At 39.4% G+C, this 15,722-nt stretch overlaps 1 protein-coding gene across 9 annotated transcripts in view; it reads left to right on the top strand.

Annotated features, from left to right (window-relative positions):
• Positions 1-15,722, top strand: part of FBXW11 (F-box and WD repeat domain containing 11) — a 134,118-nt gene that overhangs the window by 93,553 nt on the left and 24,843 nt on the right. For all 9 annotated transcript variants that reach the window (XM_054037038.1, XM_054037037.1, XM_054037039.1 and 6 more), the window contains 2 exons: positions 3,954-4,140; positions 4,985-5,075. In XM_054037038.1, coding sequence (XP_053893013.1) covers positions 3,954-4,140; positions 4,985-5,075 — 278 coding nt within the window. The remainder of the gene's footprint in view (positions 1-3,953; positions 4,141-4,984; positions 5,076-15,722) is intronic.

Genomic DNA, 15,722 nt, shown 5'->3' with positions numbered 1-15,722 from the left:
TAAAGCAAAGTTATACCAAATGAGAGCCCATTGGCAGAGCTCCCTTCTTTGGCTGCAAAAGATGCCAGAAGCCATATCAAGAAAATATGTTTTTCTGTATTTCTCAGTCTGTTCCCTAGAGTTCCAAGTTTCCAGATCAGTTACTCAAATATTGGCTTGACCAGGGAAGTTAATGCATTTATTCAGCAATTGAGACAAGACATTCTTCCAGGTGGTCGTTGTTTTCTAATTACACTTGCTGCTGTCATGCACTCTGCAGCAGATGTAATTATATTCTGAGAACATTAATTTCTAGCTTGAAACTCTGATTACTGGAAGAGGCATATTGAAATGGCTGCCTTTTTAGACCACTGCTTGGATACACCTTGTAGATCAACTACATTCTCTTGGCCAAGTCCAAACACACAAATATCCAAAATCTAGCCCACCTGCTCAGGCAGATGCAGGTCATTGTTCTGTACCATGTTTCCTCATAACAGAACCCATCAGATAAGGTCATCTGTATTCTACATCTGGACTACAAAGTTAAACTTTTAGATGTTTTGGGTAATGTCAGTGATACATACAACTCCACTGAAGTCAGTGGAGATGCACCCAATGGTTTTCCAGTACATCAGTGTATTTGATTACTTATATGGGGTGCTGCATGCATTCCCTTATGCACTTTATCTTTAGTCTAAATATTAATTTATATCAAGAGTACTAGCTTGTAAGCAGTTTGAGCTCATTTAAAGTTGAACAAAGGTAGAAACAATTTAGACAGCAGGTCAGGGATATATATTCAGATTAGCCTTTAAAAGAATTAGGATCCAACTTTCAGAAGAATATGCACACTTAAGCTTCATTGGTGGATTGGTGAAAAGGCCTACTGAGCGAGGTCCATCACTTGTCCACTGGGAAATCACTGTTAGGTCCATTACTCGTTTCAAAGAGCCTGGATTTTTTACCATATTAAAAATAGCACTAATCAGAGAATTCCAGTATACACCTCTACCCCAATATAACGCTGTCCTCGGAAGCCAAAAAATCTTACCGCGTTATAGGTGAAACCGTGTTATATCGAACTTGCTTTGATCCGCCAGAGTGTGCAGCCCCCTCCCCCGAAGCACTGCTTTACTGCGTTATATCTGAATTCGTGTTATATTGGGTCGCGTTATATCGAGGTAGAGGTGTAGATACCTTAGCTTTAGCATATAGTATATGTCAAATTGTAGCAGATAGTATATGTCAAATTGTAGCAGATAGTATATGTCAAGGATTTCTTTGCCAAGTGTAAAATTTTCTGGGTGACAGTTTTTTTCACTTGCTACTGTACCTCTTGATGGCCTAATTTAAACCTAGCAATGAAAACAGTATTAATTTAAGAAGAGATCTATTTAAGAATGTTTCTATAGAGTCCTTCACTGAACTGCATATTAGTTAGGCAAGCCCTGTGGAAATTAATGAATGGTGAAGGGAAGAGGAAATTGCAGAAGAAATGGCTATTGAGCTGTTTTAAATGATATCCATGCAATCAAGAATCAATAACAAAGCACTTTCTAAAGATAATGCAGATTTTGCGGCTACCAAGTCAAATTAGGTTTATCCAAATTCTTTTGTATAAATTATAGAATCATAGAAATGTAGGGCTGGAAGGAACAGACAGAGGTCAAGTCCAGCCTCCTGAGCTGAGGCAAGACTAGTAGCCCTGGACCATCGTTGGCATGTCTTCGTCCAACCTGCTCTTAAAAACTTCAAGTGAGGGGATTCTACAGCCTCCCTTGGAAGCCTCATAAGGAACTTTAACTAGCCTTAAACTTAAAGTTTTTCCTAATATCTAAAATTTATTACTTCTTGTCCTACCTTCATTGGACATGCAGAACAATTTATCACCATCCTCTTTAGAATAGACCTTAACAAATCTGAAGACTTATAAGATAACTCCCCCTCAATACCATCTTTCCTCAAGATTAAACACACCCAGTTTTTTTGTAACTTTTCCTCATAGGTCAGGTTTTCCAAACCTTTTACCATTTTTGTTGCTCCTCTTATGGACTCTCCAATTTATCCACCTCTTTCCTAAAGTGTCATGCCCAGAACTGGACACAGTACATCAGCGCCACTGCAGCGCAGTAGTGAAGACAAGGCTTAAAGTGTGTGCTCTCTTTAATATACAGTTAAGAACCCTTAGTTTCTGAAGTAAGTTCAGGAGTGGTCATGTAGCATGTTCTCAGGTTCTGGTAACAGCTTAATGGAAAAGGTGTTTAACCTTGACATTAGAAAGTGGAGAACTCTTGTGAGGTGGAGAACCCTTGTGAGAACTCCTGTTCTGACAGGGGTTCAAACCAGAAATTTTTTGGTGGCCTTAGAGTGCGGCCACCAACTCTTACTGGTGGCTGCGCTGACAATTTTTCCTAAAATACTTAATTTACTTTAAGAAAAACAAATAAATATGCACATGTACAAATCATTGTAATTTATGTAGGATTTTTTTTTCAGACTTGATAATAAAAATAATGTACAGTTGTGCTATTTTTAATATGGTAAAAAATCCATTCATTACTGGACCTAAACAGAATAGAAACAAAATCAGGTGCTTTGCATGTTCTTCTCTTTTTTTTTTTTTTTTTTTTTTTTTTTTTTTTTGGTTTGGTTGCTGTTTTCTTTTTTTTGACTTGCTAGCTAGTAAGTCTGCTCCTATGAAAACTGATATTTGTATATTTTTTTAATATCGCTTTTCACAGCAGACTTACTTAGCCCTGGCAATCTGGGTGATAAATTATTCTCTGAATAGAGAGGTGGGTAGTGAGGCAGCGGGGGCCAGGGGCAATGGAGGGCTGGAGAAGGGGGGCCATGGGTGATGGAGGGGGGTTGAGCCTGGGGCCGGAGCCCAAAGCCCCGTGACTGGTGGATGGAGCCTGAAGCTCTGTGGCTGGAACCCAAAGCCCCATGGCCAGAGCCTGCTGCCCAACCCCCCCAGGGCTGAAGCCGGAAGCCTGAGCCCCACTGCCCTTGGGAAAGGGGAGAACTCATGCTGTCTGTCTGCTCCACTGGTGTTTGTGGCTCCAGAGGGGGGCAGGGCCCAACCCCTACTGGTGGCCCCCCGGAAGGGGTGAATGCTTTGCCACTCCCCCCTCCTCTCCAATCACTGCCCAAGAGGCTGTAGCCACAAGAAAACCCCCTGATGGCCACGGTGGCCACATTTGAGAAATACTGTTCTACAGCATCCTTTCCAATACTTCTCCTGACCATCTCACAAGGATATGTCTGCATTTTGCTCAAGAGGAATCTGATCATATACTGTGTTCATTTACTCTACATTGCCAGGGTAGGAATTAATCATAAAAAGGAAGAATGGAAGAGAAGAGAAATATGAAATGTTTCATTTGTGTTGTCATTTAGCAAACTCTAATATTCTGAAAAAGAGTTCAGCATTCCTGCCCCGCATCTGTGGTGGAATATGGAGCAGAAAAGAAGCTGCAGAATAATCGTTGTGCTATTATTGCAATGTGGTGAATTCTGGTTTACTTTCATAGCCCAGCTTTCATAGAGTGGAATTCTGGTATGCAAAAGATGTTAGAAATAGAGAATAAAGAATTATTAACTTGTTCAAAATGTTGCTTCTTGTGTCATTTTGAATTCAATGCTTCCTTACTGGTCGTTGTATTTTCTTATCTAACTCCTAAGCTTAATTTTCAGTGCAGTTGGTGTGTTTTTTCTCAGGTTATTAGTACTTTATTTTCAAGTTTGATTTGTTACATCATAATGCCACTTTATTTTCTTGTGTAGTGTTAGGTAATTTATCCATAATGATACAGCACTAAGCCCTTCTATAAAACAAGTATTTGTGTTAGTGCTGCTCTAGTGCCTTAAGTAGAACCATGTTATCTTTTTCCTGAGTGTACCTCACAAGCTGAGATCATTTAGTGGTTTACTGTCAAGACTGACATTTTGATTGTCCTTATTTTTTGTAGAACAAGGCTTAGATCACATAGCAGAAAATATCCTTTCCTATCTTGATGCCAGATCGCTCTGTGCAGCAGAGCTGGTGTGTAAGGAATGGCAGAGAGTTATCTCTGAGGGAATGCTATGGAAGAAATTGATTGAGAGAATGGTGCGCACTGATCCACTGTGGAAAGGGCTCTCTGAAAGAAGGGGTTGGTAAGTACTACTGCAATATGTAAACTAATTCACCCAGCTTTGTAGGCTATTCGTAACAAATGTCCCTAATCCAGTGTTCTGCCAAAAGGTAAATTTATGGTATTGTTAGTCCTCGTAAATCTTCTGTGGAGAAGTGTGGGGGTGGTTAGGATAGATGGGAGAGGGGCATAAGTGGTATTAAAAACCTGTATTGGTTTAATCTGCTCCCTTTTTCTTCAGTTATCTTGCTCGATTTCCCTGCCCACCCCATTGCTTTTCACTTTTTGAGTTCTTATGGTAAATTTTACTCTGCAAAGTCTCACTGTAGCAGGTTTTGCATATTTATCCATATTACCTCTGAACTGTAACGTGCAACACTGAGTACAGAAAGCTACTAAATATGCTTGTTAGGTACTTTGTCAAGAGAAATATTGCCACTTAAACTTTTGCGAAATGGCTAATTAGAATTCAAAAATTTTATTTCTTTCCTGGTAATACTTTGTTCCAGATTTGGGAAAACGGGGGTTTTCCATCTTTTGCAAATCGAAAGGGAGGTTCCGCTGTGTGTTTTTCCTCTCTAGCTTCTTGCTTTACTGCGCTCTGTAATAGCATGCCCATGAAACTGCAGACTCAGACTCAAGACCTGTCAAAGGTGGGAAACCCAGCAATCCTTTTCTGAACCTCAAACATTTTTAAATACAGCCGTTATTCTTTTGCATGGGTTAACAGACTTTAAGGTATCAAAAGTATTGTTTGAGAATGTATATGCTGCGTTTTAGCTTAGTGCAGAGTTATCCATTGTGCAGGGATTTTTGGTTTAATGTCATACTGGAAAATATAACTTTTTTTGTTTGTTCTTTGTTAGGGATCAGTACCTGTTTAAAAACAGACCCACAGATGGCCCCCCAAATTCATTTTACAGATCATTATACCCAAAGATAATACAGGATATAGAGGTATGTTTTCCAACACAACTTTTTCAATGCAAATAACTTTTTCAAGCTAGTACATTTTCCTGATCGTTTGTTAGTCTGATATATATTCCTGAAGAGTATATTTTTAAATATAATGCATTATGTAATTGATTACACTATTTCTAGTACTAATTCTAATTTGCCAGGAAAATGCAGTAAATATGTGCAGTAATTTATTGGATAGAGTAAATACAATATGAAGGTAACTTGGTAATGTCAATGTTAGAAGTATGTTTCTTTTTCTGAAAGACTTCGGGACTTTTCAGAAATGAATTGTCAAGTCTGACTTAACAGAATTATAATATTTAATAATCTCGTGCACCCCAAGATAATCACATGCATACTGTATAACCAGTTTTTCTATATAACTTGATTATCCTAACTTTTTTAAAAGTTCAGATTTAAACTTCTAATATTAAACATTAAAATACCAAGATCTATTTAATATTTTCATTTCCCCCCTTAATTTTAAGAGACTTAAGATAACAAATATAGCTGTCCTTACAAGGAGTGCAGAATTTTGTTGTCTTTCTTGAATGACTGTAGTAAGAGTCTACAATATGGTTATAACGTGCGTTTTAGGGATAAAGATGAGGCAGAAATGACTTTTTGTTTGACAATGTGATATTTTGCTTACCTTGTAAAAGAGCTACAAAGTTATGGCTTATTTACTTTTCAGTATATATTTTTGACAGATTAAGGTCATCTTGGTGTTCACATATTAGAAGAAAAGCTTAGTCTTATCCAGTTAGCTATGTATCTGCCATAAAAATGTGTTCCTTAGACCAAAAACTGTAATGCATTTATTTCAGCCAGGTGATGGACATAAAAGTTATTGGTCCAAAATTCATTAGTGAAGAAACGTGTTTGTTGGTTAAGGCAGATGTGAAATAATGGAATCATTCTGTTATGGGAAATGTGAGCTTGTATGGCTAGCACTTCATGAACAAAATTACTCAAAACTCCAACCTGTCTGTAAAATTTAGCTACCCCGCAAATCAACTCTAACTCTCATTTTCAAATATATATTTTAATAAGCTACTGATAACACTTCAAATGATTTTTTCAAGTATAGATCTGAACATAAAATAAAGCCTAAGCAAAATAAAATCAGCCACGATATTAGTACTTGTTGGTTGTGCACCATACACCTTTACATACTTGTGTGGTGAGAGAGCTTGTTTTATCCTTTTCTCTTCTGTATACAAGTTCTTTTAGCATGGTTGAAGTTGATTTCCTGAAATAAGATCCTTCTGGTATTGGTTAACCCATGCTTTGCTGTGATTGTCACCTGGCTTAGGCAGCAGGCTTCCCTCCATTGCTTCAGTTTTATTTCTTGCTGGAGCCCCCTTCTCCATTATTAAGGGCCAGATCTTGTTCCCATTCAAGTAAGTAGCAAAAATAGCAGTATTTGGGCCTAAAAATTCTTTTACTACTTGCATCCTTTGTGCATCTTTGTTATTGGCCAGAGTTAGAGATATGAAAGTTTTGAAACTGATTACCCTAACTGACAGGAAATGAACGGCCATAAAAGCCGAAAAAAAGCCAAAACCCACCCTGATATCTATGATTGAATATAAAAAATAATAATAAAAAAAAATCCAGCCTTGCGTGTTTTAAGTGATCTTACAAAGTTCGGGGGCGATATCAGTGAAATCTATAAGTCTGATGGAGACATTTTCTTGTAACTGTACAAGTTTCCAAGAAAATTAAACTTAAGATTGTAAATTCAAAACAGTATCTTAAAGACCCACTGTACTAAAAAAATTTAAAAGAAAATTGATGTCATGGAAATTTTTGAGAGTTCACATCTTCAAAACAAAACAAAGCCAAAAAAATCCCCAACACAACAAGCAAAGATACCAGGTGTTCCAAAATCTGGAAATGTAGACTCAAAGTATTTTATTGAACTGTAACTCTCCTCCCATAACTGCCATTCAAAATACATTTGGTCCTGGCCTGTCACATTTTTCATTAAATGAGGTTCCTCTGGAATCTGTGTAGTACTTGTAAAATGTACAGGGATAAGGTGGCTGTCTGTGAATGAGTATTCTGTTGGAACAAGGATACGTGAAAGTGATATGTGGTAGGTAATGTTTCTCCTGTAGTCTCTTAACTATACTGAGTAGTTGGTTGGGTGTGGCACATTGCGTTGAGGGGCATATGTGTATGGTAAGTGGGAAGCTGTTGGTGTAGCTGGTATGTTAAAGGGCAGAGGAGAAATCTGGCTTTGAAGATGCTATTTCTGTAGTCGGCAACTGGTACTTACATTCATACGCTGAATATGGAATATAACCTTGCCCGGTAGAAGGTATGGATTGTCTCTTTAACTCACATGAAGGGAGGTGAGCATACAGGATCAGAGTTACGGTGGTTTAGAGAACCTTAACTCTTGCATTTCTATACTTGCATAACGTTTTGGTGTTTTGCAGGTATCCTTAACTTAAAATGTCCTGGCCTTCTAATGCTTGGTGTCTGTAAAATAAAATATTCTATCAAGTCTTTCCCCAAAATTACTCATACAAACTTATAACCATAATTCCATTTTAACATTGACTTTTCTCTGGGACTCCTTAGGGCTTTGAAGAGGTAGCTTGATCAGTCAAGGGCTTTTTAAGGTAGCAGACAAAGAGATGATAAAATCCAATGCCTGGATGCCGAAGCTGGACAGAGTCAGACTTAGAAATAAGGCATAAATTTTTAACAGTCAAGGCAATTAACCATTGAAACAGCTTTCTTAGGGATTTTGTGGCTTCTCCACCTCCTGAAATCTTTAAATCAAGATTAGAGGTCTCTCTAAAAGACATGCTCCATCTCAATCACAAGTTACGAGCTTGATGTAGGAATCACTGGGTGGAATACTAAGTTGTAATGTTTATTCAGGATGTCAGACTAGAGATCATAACTGTCCTTTCTGGCCTTAAGATTTGTAAATTTATAAAACGCTAGTCTATACTCTTTACTGGCTGTCAGCGACATCAGGTGAATTCAAGGGGCTGGCTACCACCCACCAAACCCCACATGGGTGTTGGCTGCACCAGACACTCACTCCTACTTAACATGCCATCTTTATTTGTCCAGGACACCTAAGCTAACTACTCAAAGGAAGCCAGGTCTTTCACTTACAGGCTCTCACTCTGGAATTCACTCTACCCAAAATCAGTGTAAGCCATAGCTTGTCCATATTCAGGAAACAGACATGTCTTTGTCTAGACTTTTAAGGATATGGAGTCTCTCTTGTTAAGCCAACTCTCACTTCCAGAATCCGAAGCATTCAGCTTATACCAGCAAAATTTTCCTAGTCTTGGTCCTATGAAGTTGCTAATTTGGAGGGAAGACTGTAGATGGGTTGAGGAGTTGTGCAACTTGGGACTTGTTCTCTATGCTCAAATGTTTCTTTTCAATTTAAGCCCTGGGAAATGTTCACATGTTCCAGATGTTTCCATCCTGGATTAGGGTTGATGCTTTTAGTACCCTGAATTTCTTGAGCTAGTAGTCAAGGGTCGGATAATTTTTTCTCTTCTAAGGTCCCATCATTTCTAATTCTTCCAATAAATGTCTCTGTAAGGTATGATTCATAAGGGCTCTCTCCCTGTGGACTCTCAGAACAAGTTGTTGACACAGTCCTTCAATCAGAAAGTCTGCAACACAAAAAGCCAGCTACAGCACTTGGACCCCTTTTCTCTAGGTATTGCTAACTGTGACAGACCCAGACCAGTGGGGTACAGGAGTCTGGTAGAGGGCAAATATACTGGTCACTGGATGAGTAGTTTTCTGTTCCCTGAGTGACCAGAGCAGGGGCTGCACTAGAGTAATCAGGAACCTGCTAGAACCAGTTAAGGCAGGCAGGCTAATTAGGACACCTGGACCCAATTAAGAAGCTGCTAGAATCAATTAAGGCAGGCTAATCGGGGCATCTGGGTTTTAAAAGGAGCTCACTTCAGTTTGTGGTGCGAGTGTGAGGAGCTGGGAGCAAGAGGGTGTGCTGCTGTAGGACTGAGGAGCACAAGCGTTATCAGACACCAGGAGGAAGGTCCTGTGGTGAGAATAAGGAAGGTGTTTGGAGGAGGCCATGGGGAAGTAGCCCAGGGAGTTGTAGCTGTCATGCAGCTGTTACAGGAGGCACTATAGACAGCTGCAGTCCATAGGGCCCTTGGCTGGAACCCGGAGTAGAGGGCGGGCCCGGGTTCCCCCCAAACCTCCCAATTGACCTGGACTGTGGGTTCTTCCAGAGGGGAAGGTCTCTGGGCTGTTCCCCAACCCACATGGTGACTCTGAGGCAAGAAAATTCGCCAATAAGCACAGGACCCACCAAGATAGAGGAGGAACTTTGTCACATAACAAAAGGGTGGAGGTAGAGGGGTACAGCATGATTTAATTTCATCCCCTCCATTCTTGAGTTCTTCAAAAGATCATGCAGAAAACTGCTGTAAAAATACCAGACTTCATCTTAGGGGCCATTCATTGTCTGAAGGATTTTCTATCCTTGTTGATTTTTAAAAGCAGTGTTGTTCTCTTACTTCAAACCTTGTTCTATAATATCTATCTGTAACATCATCCTGTGTAAGCGCTTTGATCCCTACCTTTCCACAGTAACTCTAAATTCAGTATCCATCTTTGGCACACCACTTAAGTTGTTTTCCTGGTGACTATCACATTAGCACTCAGAAGGCAAAAACATGTTTTTTCAAGATATTTACCTGAAGACCACATTTTTAGTGTAACAAAATGTACATTATGACTGACTTCTCACTATCAACATTTCACATGCAAGGTACAAGGATAAACCAGAACCCATTGTTAAACTATTTTAACAACAAAAGGGATTTCATTAATTTATGCAGCTGGTACTAAATTGGGGTCATAAGTGAGGATAAGTGCAGCAGAAAAATGGTCTTTCTCCATTGGATTGACTGAATGACAGAATTCAAAAAGTAATCTAAACAAATTGACAATTGGAAGCAAAAATGAGGGATGGATAAAGAGCTAATTTAATTCTTTCCCTTGGGTTCTATTAGCATTTGGGGTCAAAAGTCCATGCAGCCACCAGGTGATAATAGCTGCAAGGTAATACAGCCTATGATTTGGCAAATTGAGGCTCCTTTGCCTCTCTGAAAATTTATTAGTGCCAATATCTGTTCTCTGCCAAATACATTTCTAGAATATACTGTCACTTCTGCAATCATTGAATGAGAAGGGACACTTTAGAGATCTGAAACAAATTCCTGAAAAAAGGCATGCAACTCTCTCCACCTCTACTGTGAAAAGTAAATGAGGCCAAATATTTAATTAGGTTTTATTTAATAAGAAGTAGTCCAGTAATTTCAGGTGTTTCCAAATCAATTGGTGCTGAACACCCAAGCTAAGTACTTTAGGAACTCCCTTAAAGGGAAAACTAGTGTTGTGTTTGAGAAAACGAAATGTGGGTTTGCAAAATCTGTTTGTGTGGAGATCATCTGAGTTTGTCCGGTTAACTCTGTACTTGGAAACAGTCCACAAATATTGTGGTGCGGATAAACTGTTTTAAATGGACTACAGTAATAGGCAAATTGCCAAATAATAGGGTAAGTTTTATAGTTTTGATATCACAACTCCAAGTCCCTGGACCTTTTCCATATGATCTATGAAGCTGGACTAATATATCCCTTTAGAATTAGCACAAATATAATCTATTCCTCATGGTCTGTCAAGAAGATTATTTGTACATGTTCTTCATATCCTGAAATGCAAGAGAAGGTCCTTCATCTTGCTTCTGTGGAGACTGTAATCTGCTTAATTACAATGAGAATATCAAATGAGATTTCCCCGAAAGAATGTGGCTAGGCCATCAAATAGACTCCATGTGTTCTTCCAATAGTTAAGGGAGTTCATATTTAAAAAAAATACAAGCTAGCTTTTAAAATCTTGGCCATAAGAGACAAAACATGAAGAGGAAAGAGGCTCTTCAGTGGAGTCATTACTAAGATTAGGTGGGGAAAGATCTTTACTGTTTGTTTTTTTGCCAAAGCTCTACTTCAAAGGAAATACACCTCTACCTCGATCTAACGCTGTCCTCGGGAGCCAAAAAACCTTACCGCGTTATAGGTGAAACCGTGTTATATTGAACTTGCTTTGATCCACCGGAGTGCGCAGCGCGCCCCCCCCGCCCCCCACCCAGCACTGCTTTACCGCATTATATCCGAATTTGTGTTATATTGGGTCGCGTTATATTGGGGTAGAGATGTACATTTTTATAGTAACATTTACAGTATTGGAGTGAGATGACTGAAAATTTGTTGAAAAATCTGGCCAGCTGTATACATCCAAGTTATCTTCGTTTGAGAGCTTATCATTAGTGGTAGGTTTTTTTAAAGGGTAGTTAAGTTTCCTTAAATGAAACTATTGACAAATAGGGGGATGCTTGAGTGTGTTTTTAAGCATGTAGGATGTGCTCAGACAACAGCCAGGGTGGCCAAATAAGTATCTAGTTCAATATATTTCTAACTATATTTTTCATGGTATCACAAAGTCAGTTATTAAATAGTGATGTAAATCTCAAATGGAAAGCAAAATGTGTAATATAGCCTTTGTTGGATAGTTGTGTACTGTCAGCTGTTCTGTTTATTATTGATGCATATATCATTGCAGTAACTCTCACGCTTTCCCTCCCCATTTTCCTTGCCCTTGGGTTGTAAGGTGTTTTTTTTTTTTTTTTTAATCTCCCCTGGAGAGCTGGAAGGGATTGAATTATGTTGCTCAGGCATCATTACCAATAAAAAAAAAAAAAAAAAAAAAATCAGCTATCGATCTCTCCCTGCTGTCAAGAAGGCATGACTTCTTATGTCTGGAAGGTGTCATGTTGATTTAATTTCCATGTATTTGAGTTACAAGGTTTCTAGAATCCTTGCTGGGGAAATACTTACCTTGATATCTGCTTCTTCCAAAAGGTAGTTTGTGGTCTTTTCAGTTTGCAGTCCTTACCAGGGATAGTATCGCATCATTTGAGCAGCTATCTTTATTTGGATGTAATTTAAATTATTTAAAAGTTTTTACACTGATAGCCAAGCAAAGTGAAATCTGCTTTGCCTGTGCTATCTGTTCAGTGATGTAAACAGACCAACGAAATGTAGATACATAGAATCATAGAAATGTAGGACTGGAAGGGACCTCAGTGGGTCACTAGTCCAGTTCCCTGCACTGAGGCAGAACTAAGTATTATCTAGACCATCCCGGACAGGTGTTTGTTTGTCTAACCTGTTATTAAACTTCCAGTGACAGAGATTCCACAGCCTCCCTAGGTAATTTATTCTGGAGCTTAGCTACCTTTACAGTTAGGAAGTTTTTCCTAATGTCTTACCTAAATCTTCTTTACTGCAATTAAAGCACATTACTTCTTGTCTTGTCCTCAGTGGTTAAGGAGAAAAATTTATCACCCTCCTCTTTATAACAGCCTTTTACGTACTGGAAGATTGCTATCTTCTCGAGACTAAATAAATTCAGTTTTTTCAATCTTTCCTCATAAGTCATGTTTTCTGGACCTTTAATCTTTTTTGTTACTCTCCTCTGGACTTTCTCCAGTTTGTCTACATCTTTCCAGAAGTGTGGTGACAAGAGCTGGACACAGTACTCCAGTGGAGGCCTTGTTAGTGTGAAGTAGTGTGTCTTGCTTACAACACTGCTGATAATACGTCCCAGAATGATGTTCACTTTTTTGTTTGCAACAATATTACATGTTGACGCATCTTTAGTTTGTGATCTACTAGAACCCCCAGTTCCTTTTCTATAGTCATGGGAAGTCATTTCCCATTTTGTGTTTGTGTAGTTGATTATTCCTTCCTAAGTGTAGTACTTTGCATTTGTCTGTATTAAATATCATCTTATTTATTTCAGACCATTTCTCCAGTTTGTCTGGTCATTTTTAATTCTACCCTCCAAAGTGCTTGCAACCCCTCCCAGCTTGGTATCTATCTGCAGACTTTATAAGTGTATTCTCTATGCAATTATCTAAATCATTTATGAAGATATTGTATAGAACCAGACCCAGGACAGATCTCTGCAGGACCCCACTCAATATGCCTTTCCAGCATGATTGTGATGGGAGACTTCAACTACCCAGATATCTGTGGGGAAAATAATACAGCAGGGCACATAACCACCAAGTCCTGTGTTTTGAATGATTTTGTTAGTTGTTTAAAAAATAAACTCATACCCCTCTTCATCCTGGTTAGGTGGTCTATATTAGATGCCTACCATGACATCACCCTTTTTTTTACTCCTTGTATCCAGAGACTTTCCACAGGTCCGCCTCCCACTTCTTTCTCAGTCTCAGTGCAGGTGTATACATCTTCAATATTTCTAGCACTCTTCTTCTTACCAGCGGCTGGGGGTAGGTCTACTCACTAATACATTGCTGGTGCTCTGCAGTCCCCCATATTACACTCTCTCTCTCTCTCTCTCTGGCTAACAGGCTATCTTGTAGTTGTGTAGTGATTTTTTCAAGCCTTCAGATAACAGATTTAATATTTAGGTCTTAAATTCTGCAGAATTTAATAACTTCAGCCCTGATACTCACAAGGTAAAGCTTTTTCACTGTTCTAGTGAGTTGATGAGTGAATTTTTCAGACTCCCTTACCTTTTGCCATGTTTTGTCCTCTTCTGATCTTTGAATTTATAATGTAAGCATGATTTACCCAAAATTGAACCAGGCACATGTCATACTCAGATCTAGCTTGGCTTTCAGCATTATCTCCCTAATTGTTAGCCTTGCTTTATTGCAGACAGTTCTTGAAAGCATGTCTTGATTATCCTGTCCAAGATGATTATTAAAGCAAGACAGGAAGCCTTTGATTCACTCACGGGGAATGTTTTCTGGTGCATTTTCAGCAAAGGTGAACTTTTTATGTCTTTATTAAAACTTATTCTGAATCTATATGTATGATATATCTAAATAAGGACATAAAAACAGAATAATAGAAATTCATTTTTGGTAACGTTACTAAGACACTTAATGAAGTTTTTTTTACCAAGCTAGTTGTTTCTAGCTCCTGTAAAAGTCATCAGCCTACCTAGCTGATTTCATACTGTTTTTTATTTTTAATTTAATCTTATGTTCTACAGATTTACCTGTTGAACCTTTATACCAGTGGAGATGTATTTCTTCAATTTATTTTATCGAAGGAGGTAATTGTGATAAAATAACTTTTCATTACTCATAAGGATAAAATGGTTGCAGTCATTTTTCTAAGCTAATCCTTCCCTTTCCTCCTTGACAGTCTCGCTTGTATTTTCAGTTAATGGTTTACCCATGATAAAGTGGGAACTTTCTTGGTGAATAGACCCTAAGCCATCAATTTCTACAGAATATAAGCTTATATTTAAAAATTAAACAAATTCTCTTGTGCTTGTGAAGAGAACTTTATGAATGTGACCTGATGCATGCATTTAATGAGGTTGCAGGCAGGGCTGTGCCAAGGAGGGTGCGGGGTCTGGGACATAGGCGCTGAGTTTCTATCTGGCAAACCCCCCTTCACCCTCGCTCTGCCCAGGCCCCACCCTCACTCCACCCCTTCCCCCAAAGTCCCCCTCTTCCCGCCATGCCTCTTACCCCTCCCTCTCCCCAGCTCTATCCCCTCCCTCGAGCGTGCTGCACCCTCGCGCCTCTCCTCTCCCCCCTAGCGTCTCCAGATGCAGTGAAACAGCTGATTGGCAGTAGGCGCTGGGAGGGAGGGAGAGGCACTGATCTGAGGGGCCTGCCGGCGGCCAGGAGGTGCTGAGGAGCGGGGGGAGTTGATAGGGGGGCTCTTTGCTCACCCGCATCCTCACAAATCGGGGGGCCCCCCAAAGCATGGGGCCTGGGGCAGGTGCCCTGATTTGCTGTACCCTAGGGACAGCTCTGGCTGCAGGCATACAGCTCCAGTGACACAGCTGCTGCTTCTACCTTTCCTAAGCAGTAGCTGAGTGAAAGTGACAACTCTGCTCATTTTCTCGTCTGCTCTTCAGAATCCTGGGGGGCAGTGATGCAGCAAGACTCATGTAAATTTAACTCTGCAGTTACATAGAAAATTCTACAGGAGAGGGAGACACCAGAGCTACTCACAGGAGTAAGATCCAAAAAATGCAGGCTGGGGTAAAGTAGTGGAAAGATTCCCAGCAGTCATGAGGTTCTTATGGCTCTAGGCTTGGGGAACAGAGAGGACCCAGAGAATTATAGATCACTCAGTCTAACTTCAATACCTGGAAACATACTGGAACAAATTATTAATCAATTTGTAAGCACCTAGAAGATAATAGGGTAATACGCAAATGGCAACATGAATTTATCAAGATACAAATCATGCCAAATCCATCTAATTTTCATCTTTGAGAGGGTTACTGCACTAGTAGGTAGGGGGAAGCTGTAGATTTGATGCATCTCTTTTTTTGTAAGGATTTTGACACAGTCCCACTTGACATTCTCATAAGCAAACTCAGAAAATGTGGTCTAGATGAAATTACTATAAGATAGGGTGCATAACTTATTGAAAGACTATATTCAGAGTAATGATCAATGGTTTACTGTCAAACTGGGAGGACGTATGTAGTGGTGTCTTGCAGGGGTCTGTCCTGGGTCCAGTACTGATCAATATTTACGTTAATGACTTGGCTAATAGA

The sequence above is a fragment of the Malaclemys terrapin genome, chromosome 8, assembly GCF_027887155.1.
Source record: "Malaclemys terrapin pileata isolate rMalTer1 chromosome 8, rMalTer1.hap1, whole genome shotgun sequence".
In the NCBI taxonomy this organism is placed as follows: Eukaryota; Metazoa; Chordata; order Testudines; family Emydidae; genus Malaclemys; species Malaclemys terrapin.
Note: the sequence above shows the minus strand (reverse complement) of the source record. Positions and strands in the feature narration are given on the sequence as shown.